This window comes from Coccinella septempunctata, chromosome X (assembly GCF_907165205.1).
Source record: "Coccinella septempunctata chromosome X, icCocSept1.1, whole genome shotgun sequence".
NCBI lineage: Eukaryota > Metazoa > Arthropoda > Insecta > Coleoptera > Coccinellidae > Coccinella > Coccinella septempunctata.
In genome coordinates, this window is record NC_058198.1 from 20729354 (window position 1) to 20745483 (window position 16130).

General features: G+C 36.0%; 2 protein-coding genes across 2 annotated transcripts in view; both read right to left on the bottom strand.

The window, feature by feature from the left end:
- Positions 1 to 16130, bottom strand: part of LOC123321296 (zinc finger protein with KRAB and SCAN domains 2-like) — a 194166-nt gene that overhangs the window by 14648 nt on the left and 163388 nt on the right. The gene's annotated exons all lie outside the window — the stretch shown is intronic.
- On the bottom strand, positions 11599 to 12255 carry LOC123322349 (putative nuclease HARBI1). The gene has a single exon (XM_044910293.1). The coding sequence runs from the start codon at positions 12253 to 12255 to the stop codon at positions 11599 to 11601; it is 657 nt and encodes a 218-aa protein (XP_044766228.1).

Below are 16130 nucleotides of genomic sequence, written 5' to 3' on the forward strand. Positions count from 1 at the left end.
TATCCTTGTCTTGATGCCGTGGCAAGATCTAGATTGCAACGGGTTCAAAATTCATGCTGCAGATTCATTTTCGGTTTGAGGAAGTATGACAGGGGGGTGAGTCAGGCGATGGATAGACTTAAGTGGCTCAGGGTCGAGAATATCTTCAGGTTGCAGATGGCTATCGCGGTACATCGCATATTACAGACATCCATTCCACCATATTTGCGAGAGAAACTTGTTTTCAGAGGGGATGTTCATGAGGTCGCGATCAGGCATGGACGGAGGCTTATGTTGCCTAGTTTTCGTTCAGCCACGTTTCAGCGCTCTTTTACGTTCAACGCTGTGAAGCTCTACAATGAGCATGCTCATATGTATGAGTTGACCTCCGTGAGTTCGCTGAGGTCGGCATTAAGGGGACGGTTGTTGACCGAACAAAGCTGTTAAAAATGTTTTATTTCATGTACTTTATTAGAAAAATTAATTGTTTTTTTTTGTATGTATTTGGAAGGGTTAAGTTGAGTAGCTTATGCTAGACTTCGCCCTTGTTCTGTGAAAGGATGTATTTTTTTTTTAACATTCAAATAAAGGCACTATTATTATTATTATTATTAATATAAAAAAATGGTTGATTGTTACATGTACATATACGCAACGCAGATTATAAAAGGAGTGTATAGTTTATTGAATAGTAATTAGTTTATTCCCGACCCAATACGGTTACAACTTTTAGAATACTACACATCCAAACTCAGGATATTTTGAACAATCATTGTACTCAATTAATAAAATTGATAACTGAATATTTTATAGAGATCAGGTTTCACTATGAAGCAACATCAAAAAATATGGAAAAGAAAGAATTTATTAGACAAAAGTTCACTAAACTTGTCCATTTCAGGAATTAATAATAGAAAAAAAATCATATTTCTGTGTGGTAAATTCAATATTTTATTTCCACAAACAGCTGAAAAACTAAAATTGACAGTTCATGGATGTAATAATAATGACTTTAATAATAATAATCACCAGAACGAGGTCAACCATGATTACGTCGACATATCTGCATCGAACTACTGGTTGACTTCCGGAAGGTTGTTTCCTGAGACAGTGGGATTCATGCTCGCCATCCAGGATCAGGTGATTCCAACAAGAAATTACATGAAATATATCGCCAAGGATACCTCAGTGGCGGACGATATCTGTCGTTATGGCTGTGCGACACATGAAACCTCGCATGAAACTATCCAGCACATCACCGGGGGATGTCATAAGTTCGCGGGCACGGAGTACAAAAATAGACACGATGCTGTTGCCAAGATTCTTCACCAAGAATTGGTACTAAAACACCAACTTCCAAGTTTGAAAAAGGTTCCTTATTACAATAACCATCCGGATGCTGTGTTGGAAAATGAACATCACAAGCTCTACTGGGATCGCAAGGTTCTCACAGACCGTAAAATAACCCACAATAGACCAGACCTCATATTGCTCAATAAGGATGAGGACAGAGCACTATTCATCGACGTGGCAATTCCAAATAATAACAATCTTCTAGATAGGCACACTGAAAAAATTTCAAAATACAGAGATCTCGAGGAACAAACCAGAGGACAGTGGAAGCTGAAAGATATCAAGACCATCCCTATTGTCATTTCATCTACAGGCCTGATACCGAAGAAACTACTAGAGAACTTGAGGAAACTTCAGTTGGACGAAAATATCTATAGTCATGCAGAAGGCGGTACTGCTCGGAACGGCGAGAACTGTACGCAAGTACATGGGGAATGCAGAGGAACACCGTCTGCTCCGACAGGAAGTGCGGGTGGAGCAGGAATCCAACCTACAGCAGGAAGCCGAGGAGCGACCCGGACCCGACCACCACCACGAGCCCGAAAACCTGGAAAGGGCTCCAACAGAGCTTTATCCTTTTGATATCTGAGATATCTGGGACAAGTGAATTTTCCTCTGGAGAGGAGTGTGAAAGCCAGTCATAATAATAATAAAGCTTTATTTCAAGTAAAGTAGAAATGTAAAAAACAACTGCTTGAAATGAAATAGTGTCAGAGATTTTCACCCATCTACCGGTTTTTACCGGTAGATGGGTGAATGATGATGATGATGATGAGGAGCTGGAACAGGACCAAGAGGTCCTGTTCCAGCTCCTCGTATCATACATATAAAACACTTCTACAGAGTATGGTTCGATTTGTACCAGCAGCTTGAAAATTTGCTTAATAAAACCTTTGAGGGTTGTTGTTTCTTTTAGGTGATCTATAATTTTGGTGTAATATCTTATACAACTATATTCTGGTTCCTTTTCAGTTAATGTAAGTCTATGTCGTGGATATTTTAACTTTGTTTTCCTCGTGTTATATGTTGTTGCAGTTTTAGTCTCAAAGTAGTTTTTATTTTTGAAGACAAATATAAGGCACTCTTGTATGTGAACTGCAAGATTACTTTATTGGGTGTTAGGTCTAAATGTTTACTTAAAACACCCAGTCAATAGCAGATAGAAGCTAGCTTCGTGCATAGTGATGATATATGTTCGTTCCAGTTTAAACTTTCATCTATTGTGACACCTAGGAAGCGTCCAGAGTTTTGCAGTGAGACTGTGAGAAGTCTTTAGAAGAATGGCACATGTTTTATCCACATTCATACATAATCTGTTAGGTTGGAACCATTGCATCGTTTGTTCTAAGGTGCTCTGAATCAAATTTGAAATTTCAGGGAAGCTAGATGCACTCAGCGTTAAATTGAAATCATCTGCGTGGTTAATCATATGTTCAACTTTGTTTGCTAAGTCATTGATGAAGATGGTAAGGAGTATAGGACCGAGGATACTTCTTTGTGGAAAGCCAAGTTGTATGCATGCCTCTTCAGATATTGTTCTTGTGCCATTTACATGGATAGCGACCTTTTGTTTACGATTATATAGGTAGGATCTAAACCATTATTTTTCTGTACTTCTTATCCCATAATAGTACAATTTTTCCAATATCTAATCGTGGGTCAAAGTATCAAAGGCTATAGATAGATCCAGTAATAGAGCAATTACCACTTTGGAGTTTTCCAATCCGTTTAATTTAATGCGTGCCTTTTTTTAAACAAATGGCACTTCCTCCATGTTCGTATTCGCTACGACAGAAGGCACTAGTTATTTGAAAACCTCTGATGTTATGGTTCTGAAGTTGTTCAAAACTTTTCCAATGTTCAGTTACACATATTGCTTTCAAGTTATCCAAAGTTTGTGTCATGTCTTCTATGTTATCGATTACATTGGTTATAGACTGAACATTTTGGTGAAGAACAGAAATAAGACCCGTGTATTCAGTTGAATTGAGAGGCTACAGCTCCTCTCCCTCTTGTAGCGGAAATAAGTTCCTAAAGGAAAATTCTCTCACTAAGACCCCACCAGGCCAGATATCAGGGCTGCAGATTGATTTGAACAACTCATCTGTTTGTACCCCAACACTGAAAGCTGAATTGCTGCCTTGTGTATTCAGCTTTTTTACTTCTATTTCCTCATTTTGACTCATTTCTCCAAGGTAATCTCTTATTTGCTTTTCAGTAATGTCGTTGCCTTAAATCCTGCCGACATAGATCCATTTTTCCTTTTATTATGGAATTTTGAGCATGAGCATGCGTGTGTTGTAGACGTGTTCTACCCTGCTCCTCAAAAAAGTTTTAAATTCTACAGTTCAATAAAGTCAAGAATTGTTTCAACCTCTGCAATTTGGTTTATAAAGTGTGGATTGTGAAACGGTCCAAAAAGTTGTCCATAATCATTTCCACAATGAGTACCAGGAACAGAACATTGGCTGACCTTGAGAAACATTTTCTGAATCAAATGAGGGAATTCGAAGAGAAGCTTAAGAATATTCAGGAACCTATTACTTGCGAATCAATCACTAGTGCCTGCTCAATAACATCGTTAAGAGCCGAGTTTGAGACATTTAAGTTGGAGATAACACAAAAATTAGAAAATTTTGTGGATGTAGTGTCGCAAAAGGATATCTCCAAAAACGTTCTCATATATGGCGTCAAAGAGAATCCAGAGGAAGATATTTACACTACTGTTTCTAGTATATTCGAAAATAAATTGAATATAGATGTAAATAAACATCAATTAAATAATTGTTATCGTTTGGGCAAGAATGCAGATGGCCGGAAAGAAAACACACGGAGAAACCGACCGATCGTAGTGGAATTCAGTTGTCAGTGGATGAAGGATGCTGTGTTTTCAATTAAATCTAAATTCAAAGGTAGCGGTGTTGTTTTAGTGGAAATGTTATCGAAGAGCAAGTTGAATCTCTTCAAGAAAGTGAGAGAAAAATATAAGAATAACTGTTGGACTATAAAAGGTAACATCAAATTATTTGTAAACGACAAAATTTTGCAGATTGACAGTTATGAACAGTTCAACCAGATTAAGAGTACTTAGTTTTATTTTCTTTGTATTATAACTTGGGCTAAAGTATTTTGATCACTGTGACGATTTCTTCAATCGTTTTGAGCAATTCGAGGCTAATCTCAGGTGTAAATAATTTTGGGGTGTACGGGGTGTTATCGTTAAGTGCTAAACCACTTTTCTTTTTTTTTTGCTGTGAGCATTCAATTTTGCCGTGCCTGGGATTGATTGATTTGCGGAGTTTCGAAGACGAGTTGAAGCTTTAATTCTTTCATAACTCTACATCTTTTATTCGTTTCGGAAATTTAATACATTCAGACATATTTTCTTTCCTTTCATGTTTTATATCCTATGAGTGAATTTTTAAATGATGGGATTGTTTAGCCCAGATAGGCTTCTCTGGATATAAAGAACGATTTGATTTTGAACTTTTATAGATGGATAAACTGAGACTAGCTCATTTGAATGTTAGAACACTTGTTGGTCACTTTGCGGATTTTAAAAATATGGTATTGTCAAATTCTTTGGATGTTGTGGTGGTGAATGAGACTAGATTAGACGGCACAATAACCGATGATATAGTAGGTATCGATGGATATAGCCTGGTTCGTTGTGATCGGAATAGGCATGGTGGCGGTGTGGGGTTGTACATTAGGTTGGGTTTGAGGTATACTGTTCTCAGAGTTGGAGGTTCAATTGAGCAGATTTGGTTGAAAATTGATTCTTTCGGAGGTGAGTTGGCGTTGGGAGTCATATACAGACCACCTGATACCAATTGTAAAGTTTTTTGGGAGTTGTTCATGCACGAATATGCATATATAACGGGGCATGCAAGTAGAATAATATGCATGGGGGATTTCAACACTGATCTGTTGGTTTCGGACTGCGAGGCGAGGTATGTGATGAAAAATATCAGTAATCTTGGGTTACACCAGTTGGTAGACCAGCCAACAAGAATCACCAGCACATCCTCTACTCTGCTTGATTATATTTTGGCTTCTGATCCTCATATAGTTTCAGATTTTAAGGTTGTTTCCACTGACATTGATACAGATCATGAACTTTTACTCTTAAATTTAAACATTAAAGTAAATAAGAAGATTCCTATTTTCAAGACCGTGCGTGACTTCGGAAACTTTGACTATCCCCAATTCACTTCTGATTTGCAATCTATACCATGGAAAAACATTTTCGATATTGATGAAATCGACAAAAAAGTTGAATTTATAAATTTCAATCTTATAAGATTATTGGATCTGCATGCCCCCTTTCGCACTATAAGAATAACAAAAAAGTATGCACCTTGGCTCACGGAAACTTTGAGGGAGATGATGAATTTCAGGGATAAGTTACTTAATCGTTACAGGAGGTCCAAAAATGAGAAGGACTTTACTCTTATAAACAAATGCGTAATTGGGTTTCCTTGGCTGTTAAAAATGAGAAAAAATGTTATTATAATAATGTCTTGAATAATAAGAATGATAAAAAATTCTGGTCAAGCCTCAGATCCTTGAATATACGACATAAAAATTCGAATTATATTCCTGAAAACCTGAAAGATCCAAACATTATCAATCAACATTTTATCGAATCCATTCCAAAAATAACGATGGATAGTGATCTGTTTTCGTTTTATTCCACCAACGTCAAGAATGCCAGCATGAAGCAGTTTTCATTTTCGGAGGTTGCAGAATTCGATGTCTTTAAAATAATTCAAAAAATAAAGTCTAAAGCGATGGGTCATGACGGTGTCAATATAGCGACAATTCAACTCTGTTCTCCTTTTATTCTGCCGTATGTGACGCATGTGGTGAATTACTGCCTGAGAAATTCTGTTTTTCCTTCTGCTTGGAAAAAGGCATTAGTGATTCCGCTTCCCAAAACCTCCCATCCGGAAACTTTGAATGATTTGCGACCGATAAGTATACTCCCAGCTCTATCCAAGATCATAGAGCAAGTTATTCAAAAACAATTGCGAGAACATTTAGAAAAATATAAAATCATTCCCGCCACACAATCTGGCTTTAGACCTAGACACAGTTGTTGTACTGCCCTGCTCAATATTACTGACGAGATTTTCAGGTCTATCGATCAGGGAGATCTCACTATTTTGACCTTGCTAGATTTCTCGAAGGCTTTTGATTCAATAAATCATCAGCTTCTTGTTGCTATTCTCCATTTTGTTGGACTTTCTCAGGGAGCAATCGATCTGCTTGCTGATTATATTGGGTTGCGATCACAAGCAGTTGTGGTTGATGAAAGATCATCTTCGTTTTTGAATTTGACCTGTGGGGTCCCTCAGGGGTCAATCCTTGGTCCACTCCTGTTTTTGATATATATCTCAAGCTTCGTCGATATTTGCATATCAGCAAATTCTTATTTTTACGCAGATGATGGACAACTCAAATTGTCATTTAAACCCAGCGAATCTCCACAAGCTATTGCAGCGCTCAACTATGATCTTAGTAATATATTTGATATAGCAAGGAAGCATTGTTTACATTTGAATACGAGCAAATCTTTATGCCAACTCTTTGGGAAAAAAAGTGATAAGGGTCGATTTTTGGAGGTTTATGGCCACAGTGTCGTTTTGAATGGTGAGATAATTAGTTTTAGGGATACTGCCAAGAATTTGGGATTGACGATGGATTCTGACATGCGGTTCACACAGCACATTTCGAACTGCCTGAGTAGGGCGTACCTGAATTTGAGGCTGTTATACCCATTTAGAGGTTATTTGAACAAATCAATCAAGATTGTGCTTTGTGAATCTTTGGTACTCTCGCACATGAATTACTGCGATGTTATCTACAACCCTTGCTTGACTGTCTTCGATATAAACAGAGTCCAGCTATTACAGAACTCTTGCCTTCGTTTTATTCACGGTATCAGGAAATACGAGTCCATAACATACACTCTTAAAAGCACTGGGTGGCTCAATATGGAGCATAGAAGAAGATTTCATTCCCTGGTTTTATTTTTCAAAATCATTAAGCACAAGTCACCATCATATCTTTTCGATAAGATTATTTTAAGATCTAGTGTGCATTCCGTTGATATTCGTTCGCGAGGCGCCATTTCTATTCCAAGACATAGTACTGCAATGTTCACGAGATCTTTTTCTTATCAGGTACCAAACCTCATGAATGAGTTGAAATGTGAATACAAAAATTTTAACCTTGATAAAGTTCAAATTGCATATTTTGAATAATTTCCGTAATGACCCATTATATAACTAGGCTAGTGTCTCTTCAAGAACAACTCAGACTTGGCTGGTTTATATGGCCATTTTTGTCTGGGGGAGCTGTCTGGGGTGGATGGTCTCGAGGCTCGGCATTTTTTTCATTTCTTCTTTTCGTACGGCATTTACATTGTTTGCATTTTTCTTCGTCTTGATTTTGCGCTCATGTTTGCTTGTGTTTTTTTTTTCTTCATTTGTTTACTAAATTATTTTCGGGTTAGATGGAAGAATAGACGCATAGTTAAATGAACTTATTTGCACTCTAAACTTTAAATTGTATTAGACTGTGCGAGCTAAATCTCGCCCTTTAAATGTATCATTGTTTAAGTTGTAATTACATTTTGATAAATAAAGACCTTTATTATTATTATTATTATTAATTTGTCGTTTCTTTTGAGCCTGTACATATTACTTCACTTTTAGGTTTGGTTTTATTTTTATTGCGTAAAATCGTTGTCCATTTCACATCCTGTGCTGACGTTTGTTTGCTGTTTAGACTAATTTGGCGTTCTATGTTCACATAACCTTTTTGACGTTTCTGCTGCATCGGTTTTGGGAGACGGTAGTTCCAAAATACCTTCTGCAGTTATTTGGCATATGACATTTCATTATCTTCCGCATCTCTTCTGTCTTGACTTTTGTCTTTATATTGTCTGTGATCTCCGCTTTTTTCCTCGTTCACATTTTTAACTTTGATTGAGTTAACAGTATTTTTTTCATCTACACTATGATTTTTCAGAAAAGCGTTATTTTCCACCAGTATTTTATTTTTTTCTCGGGATTCCTTATGTAATTTTCTGAGGTATGTCAACTCAATGTTCAAAATATCATTTTCTTTTCGAAGTTCGCTAATTTCTCTTGCGACTTTTCTGATGATTCCTTCTTCGTGCTTGCAGTTTGCAGATTTTTGACCTGCGGCCTGATCCATGCATTTAGGTTGAAAAATTTCTGAGCATTTATAACACTCCACTGGTTCCGCCACTTTGTTTCTACATTGAGCGCATTTAAATTCACTTTCTCTGCCAGTTTTAACAGAGTCACTTTCACACACGTCGTCTTCGCCCGCGATCTTTTACTTTATTATCAGCCCCTATAGCTATCCCCACCCGCTTCGCATGCAGGTCCATTTTCTTGACTCCACATATAATTGATTATGACAACAATTTGATTCCATTGAGCTTTTCAGATTCAATAGTGATATAAATTTCTTCCACATCTATTTTTATTGAAGGTCCATTCACCCTTTTTTTGAGAGAGTTTTTTTGTATTATTGTATCGACAACTTTCATTTGTGAAACTTTTGCACATGCCATTTCTGTTATTACCGTGTATTTGCACCCCTATGGTGATTCAAAAATCCAGGTAATATCTTTAGGGAGTGACAGTTCTGGTTAAAAGGGTAGGTTTTTTGAAATGAATTCTGAAATCTCTTTGGAGATACTGGCTCCTGGACTTAATTTTTTTTCATTTCAATAAATTCTACGAGAGTTAAGCGTTTGAATTTTGGAATTTATTGTACTCAGCATATTTCCAATATTCACATGTTTTTTTGAGTTCCTACAAAGCCCAAAACGTTTCTGTGGGCTCAATATCCTCCTAAATTCAAACGCTTATTACCCCAACTCGTTTGGAACTCATGTTCTATAGCCATGTTTTTAGCCTGTACCTCCAAAGGGATTCTACTTGAAAAAACTTATTAGAACTGAAACCTTTACTTCCCAAAGTTATGACTTGCACTTCTGAATAACCGTGTATAAATAAATCAATGAATTTATTTGGTCCATTAGTAGTAATAGGTTTGTTGGAAGAGTGATTCACAATGGTTGTGAACTGTACAGACCAAGCGCAGACAGATTTTCCGTATAGCTAAAATAGCATTGCACGATTGCACTTGCTCTGTACAGTTCACAATTGTTGTGAAGAAATTTTTCTCCTTTTAATTTGAATTACAATTGTTAAGTTTACATTTATATTGTTGGCAACACTTCGCCTCATATGTCACTTTTCTGTGGATTCAATTGTTCGAAAAGTTAGCAAGTGGGGTAAGACGAGAAGTAATAAGAATTGGTACGAAATGAAGATTGTTAAATGTTGAGATACGAAGAATAATTGTTCAGTTGGGATTAAAATATAGAAAATACAAAAACACACGCTTTTATTTCACATGGTAGCAGAGCGTGGTTGCGCCGATTACAATATTTGATGGAACTGATTATAACAGTTGGAAAATAAGGATGTTCAAATTCCTGCAATTCAAGAAATGTATCGAAGTGGTAACGAGAGCGAAACTAAGTACAGATGACACTAAATGGGATGAAAGGGATATACAAGCAACCAATTACATTTATGGAGCAATCAGTAATAAACAGCTGGAGTACATTAGTGAACTCAAATATGCTTATGAAATGATAAGTATATCCGATGAAATGTATCTGAAAAAGTCAACTGCATTACAACTCGTATGTCGACATAACCTGGTAAGAGTCAAATTGAAGAACTATTCAGATCCAAATTTATTTTTCGATGACTTTGAAAAGTCAACAAATGAACTGAGGCAAGCAGGAGCAATTATTACTAAGCAGGAAAAACTTAACTACATGTTGAAATCTTTGCCACAGCATTATAGTTATATTGGCGATTTAATAGACGTCCTACCAGAAAAAGAAAAAACAGACGATTACCTGAAAAGCAGAATCAAATTGAAACATGCCGAGGGAAAACTCTAATGAAGAGTTAAATGAAAAGAGTAACGTTTTCAAGACGCAGACATACGGTACAGTACTGAACACTTTTAAATGTTTCGAGTGCGGAAAGCCTGGCCACATGAGGAGAGATTGAGCCGTATTCATAAAACTGAAGGATATCCTTCTAAGTATAAGGTAGAAGTATAAGGTTTTGAGTTGAAGAAAAAGGTAAGAGTATAAGCATTTTCTTCTTCACGTATTCATAATGATTACCTTATACTTGCAAGGATATCCTTCTAGAAGAAGTAAAGGGATATTGGCTTGTGCGCCGCATCTGTTCACGATGGTTTGTTTATTTATAATACATATTGTTACGACCGAACTGCAGTTTATAGCAGATGAAGTTGCCAGTTCCCCAATGATTTTGGAAAAATCCCAAATACCAAAAATGAAAGCAAGAAAAGATGAGGCTATTAAAAATGTTATCACAAAGTACAATGTGACCTTTGGCAAAGCACTGGATAACAAAGGACTTGAAGAAAATCAACAATATGAAAAGCAGGTTGAAGAAAAAAACTGATTTGGAAAAAACTGGAAATAAAGCAATAAAACTGTTGGAATGGGAGAGAAAGTTGTTGAAGGCTATGGAGGGTGGCAGTAATCCTACAATTGGAAAAATCGTAGGCACAATGCAAGTTGGTGTTGCTGATGAATCTCCTCAGAATAGGATGGGCGAAACTTGTACTGCTCGAGAAGAGGCTGAATCAGCCATGAAATCACTAACTAGTGTTAAGAATCTCTTGTACCTAAAAAAAAAAAATCGCAACAGAAGAGTACGAAACAAATGAAACTAAAAGACTTACTACCAAAGAGCTTCAACGGCTTGTTCTTTTAGAACAGTATAAAACAACTAAGGTTCAAAGGGAATATTATGAGAAAAAGTTGGAGAGGATGAAGCGCCGGGAGGAATCAACAGCAAATATTTTTGACGAGGGGGAGGTAACATACTACAATATGTAAAAAATTCTCCAAATTTTTCCTTAAAACATTATATTGACAATGTAGTACATATTATGTTAGATACTTTTCATTTTTTTGCAAGACTACATGAAGTGTCAAATAAAATAAAAATAGAACTGTTCGCATAAGAATTTTAATACTTTAATTTTTGTTATTCGAAATTAGTTTTCTGAGAACCCAAAAAATTTCATATTATTATAACGTAAATAATAAAAAGACATTAAATTTGAACTTTTATTTTATACACAGTCTTATACCTTCATTCAATTACAAAAGTTGTTGATTACAATGCTCAAATTTCTTCTGATCTCTCGTCCTTGCTGTTGAAGAGGTACATCAATTTCGCCATTATCATTGTCATCTTCTTCTATCACTTCTTCAGTTACTTCCAAATCGATGTCTTTCAAAGTTTTTGCTACGTTATGAAGCACAAAACAGGCAACAATTATTTTTGGAACATTTTCCAATTTCACTCGGCAAACATATTGCAAAATAGGAAATCGACGTTTCAGTTGACCGAAACAACGTTCGATTATAACTCTTTCTTTCTTCAAAAGTTTATTATAATTCAGTTCAGGGCCTGAGTAGGGATTTCTGAAGGGAGTCATGAGCCACGGCTCTATACCATATCCTTCATCTGCAAGTAGCACTACATTTTTTTTATTTTGTAAATGAACCCTTATTTGTGAATTTCTCCATATTCTTGAATCATGAACCGATCCAGGCCAACTGACGTCCACACTAGTGAACATTTCTCTTGCATCACAAGTGGCTTGCACATTGAGTGTTGGATGGCCCTTTCGGTTGACATACTCATCACCATGACGCTTTGGTTTCAGTATTCCAATGTGGGTACAGTCAACTACACCTATTGCTGTTGGAAACCTATACTTGCTCTGCCATAAATGTTTCGCATCCATAAGTTCACTGCTGGTTGACGGAAACTTTATCCACTGATTTGATTGGGCAACTATGTATACTGTCAATAACGGCAGTCACTGTACGAGATACCGTTGCTTGACTTACACCCAGTTCTTGACCAATGCCTGTCTGATACCCAGGGTCACTCAGATAGCGTAAACATATCTTCATTTTAAGGAGGGATGATAACGCACCTCCCCGAGTTTCAGAATTTATCCCCAAAAATTGGTTGGCAAGCCAATGTACATTTTCTTCTTCAAACCTGTATAAATCTTTGAAATCTCGAATAGGAGTGGATGAACGCCGCTTGTAGTGTTTGATCTCTCTCAATTCCACAACATCTACCATCGCTACCACCGATCACTACACGAATGAGTCTGCTACTGATCACACTCAAAATTATTGAAGCATATCCTTCTCCTTCAGAGTAAAAGGTTATGCTTATGAATAAGCAAATACTTTTTCGTGAAGGATATGCTCCTACTCTATAAGTATAAGGTTTTACTCAAAATATTATGAATGCGAGCCGAAGGATTTCCTTCATTTTCTGCGAGTATAAGCTTAAACTTTTTTTTATGAATACGGCTCATTGTCGCAATGTAAATCCAAGCCGTGGTCATGTTTTAAGGTACCGAGGACGTAGAATCTGAAATAAGAGTTCGCGAGGACAGGGGAATTATTGTGAAGGTGGAGGCCGAGACTATAGAGGTAACGTTTTCCAAACTTCTGTGTCAATAAATACATGTACTTTCAGTGAAGATGATATACCAAAGAAAGGCCAAATCAACTGGTTACTTGATAGTGGAAGTACTGACCATATCATCAACACCGATGAATATTTTGACTCTTATAAAATATTGGAAAGGCCTATCCGAGTGAAGGTTGCAGATGGAAGAATTCTAGAAGCTACAAAGGTTGGTGATATAACAACTTATTTTTTGGTTCATGGACAAAAATCTGAGGTAAAGTTGACAAATGTTTTCTATGCGAAAAATATAAAAGCAAACTTGTTGAGTCATTCTAAAGTCACTGAAAGAAATTCTGTTGTTTCAAAAGGTATATTTTCTAAGATTTATAATCCGAATAATACTCTGATAGCTTTTGCAATTGATGAAAGACTATAAGATGATGAGCTTTGTTGACACAGAAAATGTTCAAATGATGCTCAGTAAAGTCAAACTACACAGGACATTGGGTCACATCAATTTCAATTATTTAGACAAAATGTGCCAAAATGAATCATTAAATGGACTACCCAAGAGTTTAGAGTTCGAATATCAAAGTGCATTGAAAATAAGATGCATAACCTACATTTTAATAATAATCGACGAAGAGCTACTGAAAGATTGTGCATTCTGATTTTAACGGACCACAGCAAACAGCAGGCAATAATGGAGATAAATATTTCTTGACCTTCATAGATGACTACAGCAAATTAGTTAAAGTTTATTGCATTAAGACTGAAGATGAGGTAATAGATGTTTTATGCAATACATCAATGAAATCCAAAATTTAACTGGTAAAATGGTGAAAGAACTTAGATGTGACAACGGAAAAGAATACAATGTCCGAGTTCTTCAGTTTGCAAGAGAAAAAGGAATAATGATCAAACCTTGCCCAACATATTTGCATGAATTGAATGGTACAGCCGAAAGATACAACAGATCTCTAATGGATATGGGAAGATGTTTTCTATCGGAGGCTAAAGTGGAAAGGAAGTAATTAAATCGGCTGCATATATTAAAAATCGAATCTTGGCAAATACAATCGAAAGAAAAACACCATTTGAAATATTCTTCAAGAAAAAACCTCCAGTTGAAAACTTGAAAATTTATGGCAGTAAGGTAAGAATTTCGGAAGAGGAAATTAAGTCTAAATGGGACAAAAAGGCAGAGGTGAAATTTTACTTGGATATACAGATGTGGGATATAGAGTGCTGATAAACATCTAAGTATTGGTTGCCAGACACTGCGATGTAGTAGAAGATGATGTGACACTGTGTGGTTTCGACAATATGGAAGACAAACAAGGCGATATGACTGAACACCCAGAAGATAACAATGAAGAAGTTGTGAAAGAAGACTCAGTGGTGCAAGATGATGAAAGAAAGACATCGAAATTTGGAAGACCAATACAATCTCCTTCTCGTTTAGATGAAGAATTTAATTATTATTGCATTAATGTTAATATGTGTTAAATGTGTTGGCCATGGATCAAGAGATGAACAATCTTGTGAAAAACAACACATGGACTGTTGTGAGGAAACCCCCTGAAGACAAGAAGATAATCGATGTCAAATGGATATATGGAAAGAAGAGCAACAACCAATATAAAGCTAGGTTAGTAGTTAAGGGCTCAGCAAACTGAATTTTTAGACGATATTTATTCAACTGTTGCTAAAATGCCCACTTTAAAATTACTTTTGTCATATTCATGTCAAAACTCTTGTCACATTCACCAAATGGACGTAGAGACGGCATTCTTATAGAGTAAAATTACGTCAGAAGTTTATGTTCAACAACCAGATGGTTACAAAGACAATAGTGATAAAGTTGATAAATTAAAAAAAACTCTGTATGGGTTGAAAGAAAGTCCTCGAGCATGGTATGAGTGCTTTTATAATTATTTAATGACTATTGGTTTTCGTAGATGTAAATACGATTTTTGTCTTTTTATGAGAGAAGAGAATAACTTGCTTGTCTATATTCTATTATTCGTTGATGATTTATTGATTTGCTCTGATGATTATCAGGTAATTGCTGATATAAAGCAGAATTTATTAGGAAAATTCAAAATAAAATTATATTGGTATTGAAATAGATTCTAAATTTGGAAATAATATCATTTTGACTTTGAGTCAGAAATCTTACATTGTATCTTTAGCCAAACGTTATAATATTGAAAACTCTAAATTGTTTAAGACTCCTATGGAAACAAATTTAAAATTGGAAAAATGTGAATTGAGAAATGAAAATGTTAACTTCAGAAATCTAATAGGTGCTCTTTTGTATATCAGAGTGTTGGCACCAGACTAGATGTATCTTTTAGTGTAAGTTACCTCAGTAGATTTCAGAACACAATTCAGATATGCTTTGAGATTTCTGAAGTACTTATATTCGACTAGAGATCTGAAATTAGAATACTATAAAAATAATCACTTCGATATATTGGACTGTTTTGTTGATGCCGACTGGGCAGGTGACATTTCTGATAGGAAGTCGACTACTGACTTTGTTATTAGATCATTTGAAAATGCTATATTTTGGAAATCTAAGAAACAGAATACTGTGACAAAATCTTCTACATTTGCCGAGTATATAGCCTTATCAGAAGCAGTAACAGAGATAATTTTTCTCATTTCCTTGATAAGTGATGTTTTTGTTAAAATTTATAAACCTGTAAATATTTATGAAGATAACTCTGGAGCTGTAGCTATTGCTAGATTTGGAAATTTCACGAAAAGCTCAAAGCATATAGAAATCCATTACCATTTTCAATCTGTGCATAGAGGTAGATGCAAGTGACACAGCTTTAGGCTGCCACTTATTCCAAATAATTGATGAACAGCGCAGGCCGGTCGCCTGGGCTTCGCGTTTACTTCTTCCTAGAGAAACCCGTTATTCGAGCAACGAAAAGGAAGCCTTGGCTGTCGTTTGGGCGTTGAAAAAGTTCGATGAAATGTACTCGAAGTATTCAACAGCTCTACAAATGTGTGTAAGAAATAAACATGAAAGATTGAAGTTAAAAGATTTCGAAGATACTGCTTCATTTTCACTGAATTTGAAAAACTTATCCATGAACTGAAAAGTGCTGGAGCAACAGTAACTGAAAAGGAAAAGTTGAGCTATATGATTAAAATGCTACCAAGTTCATT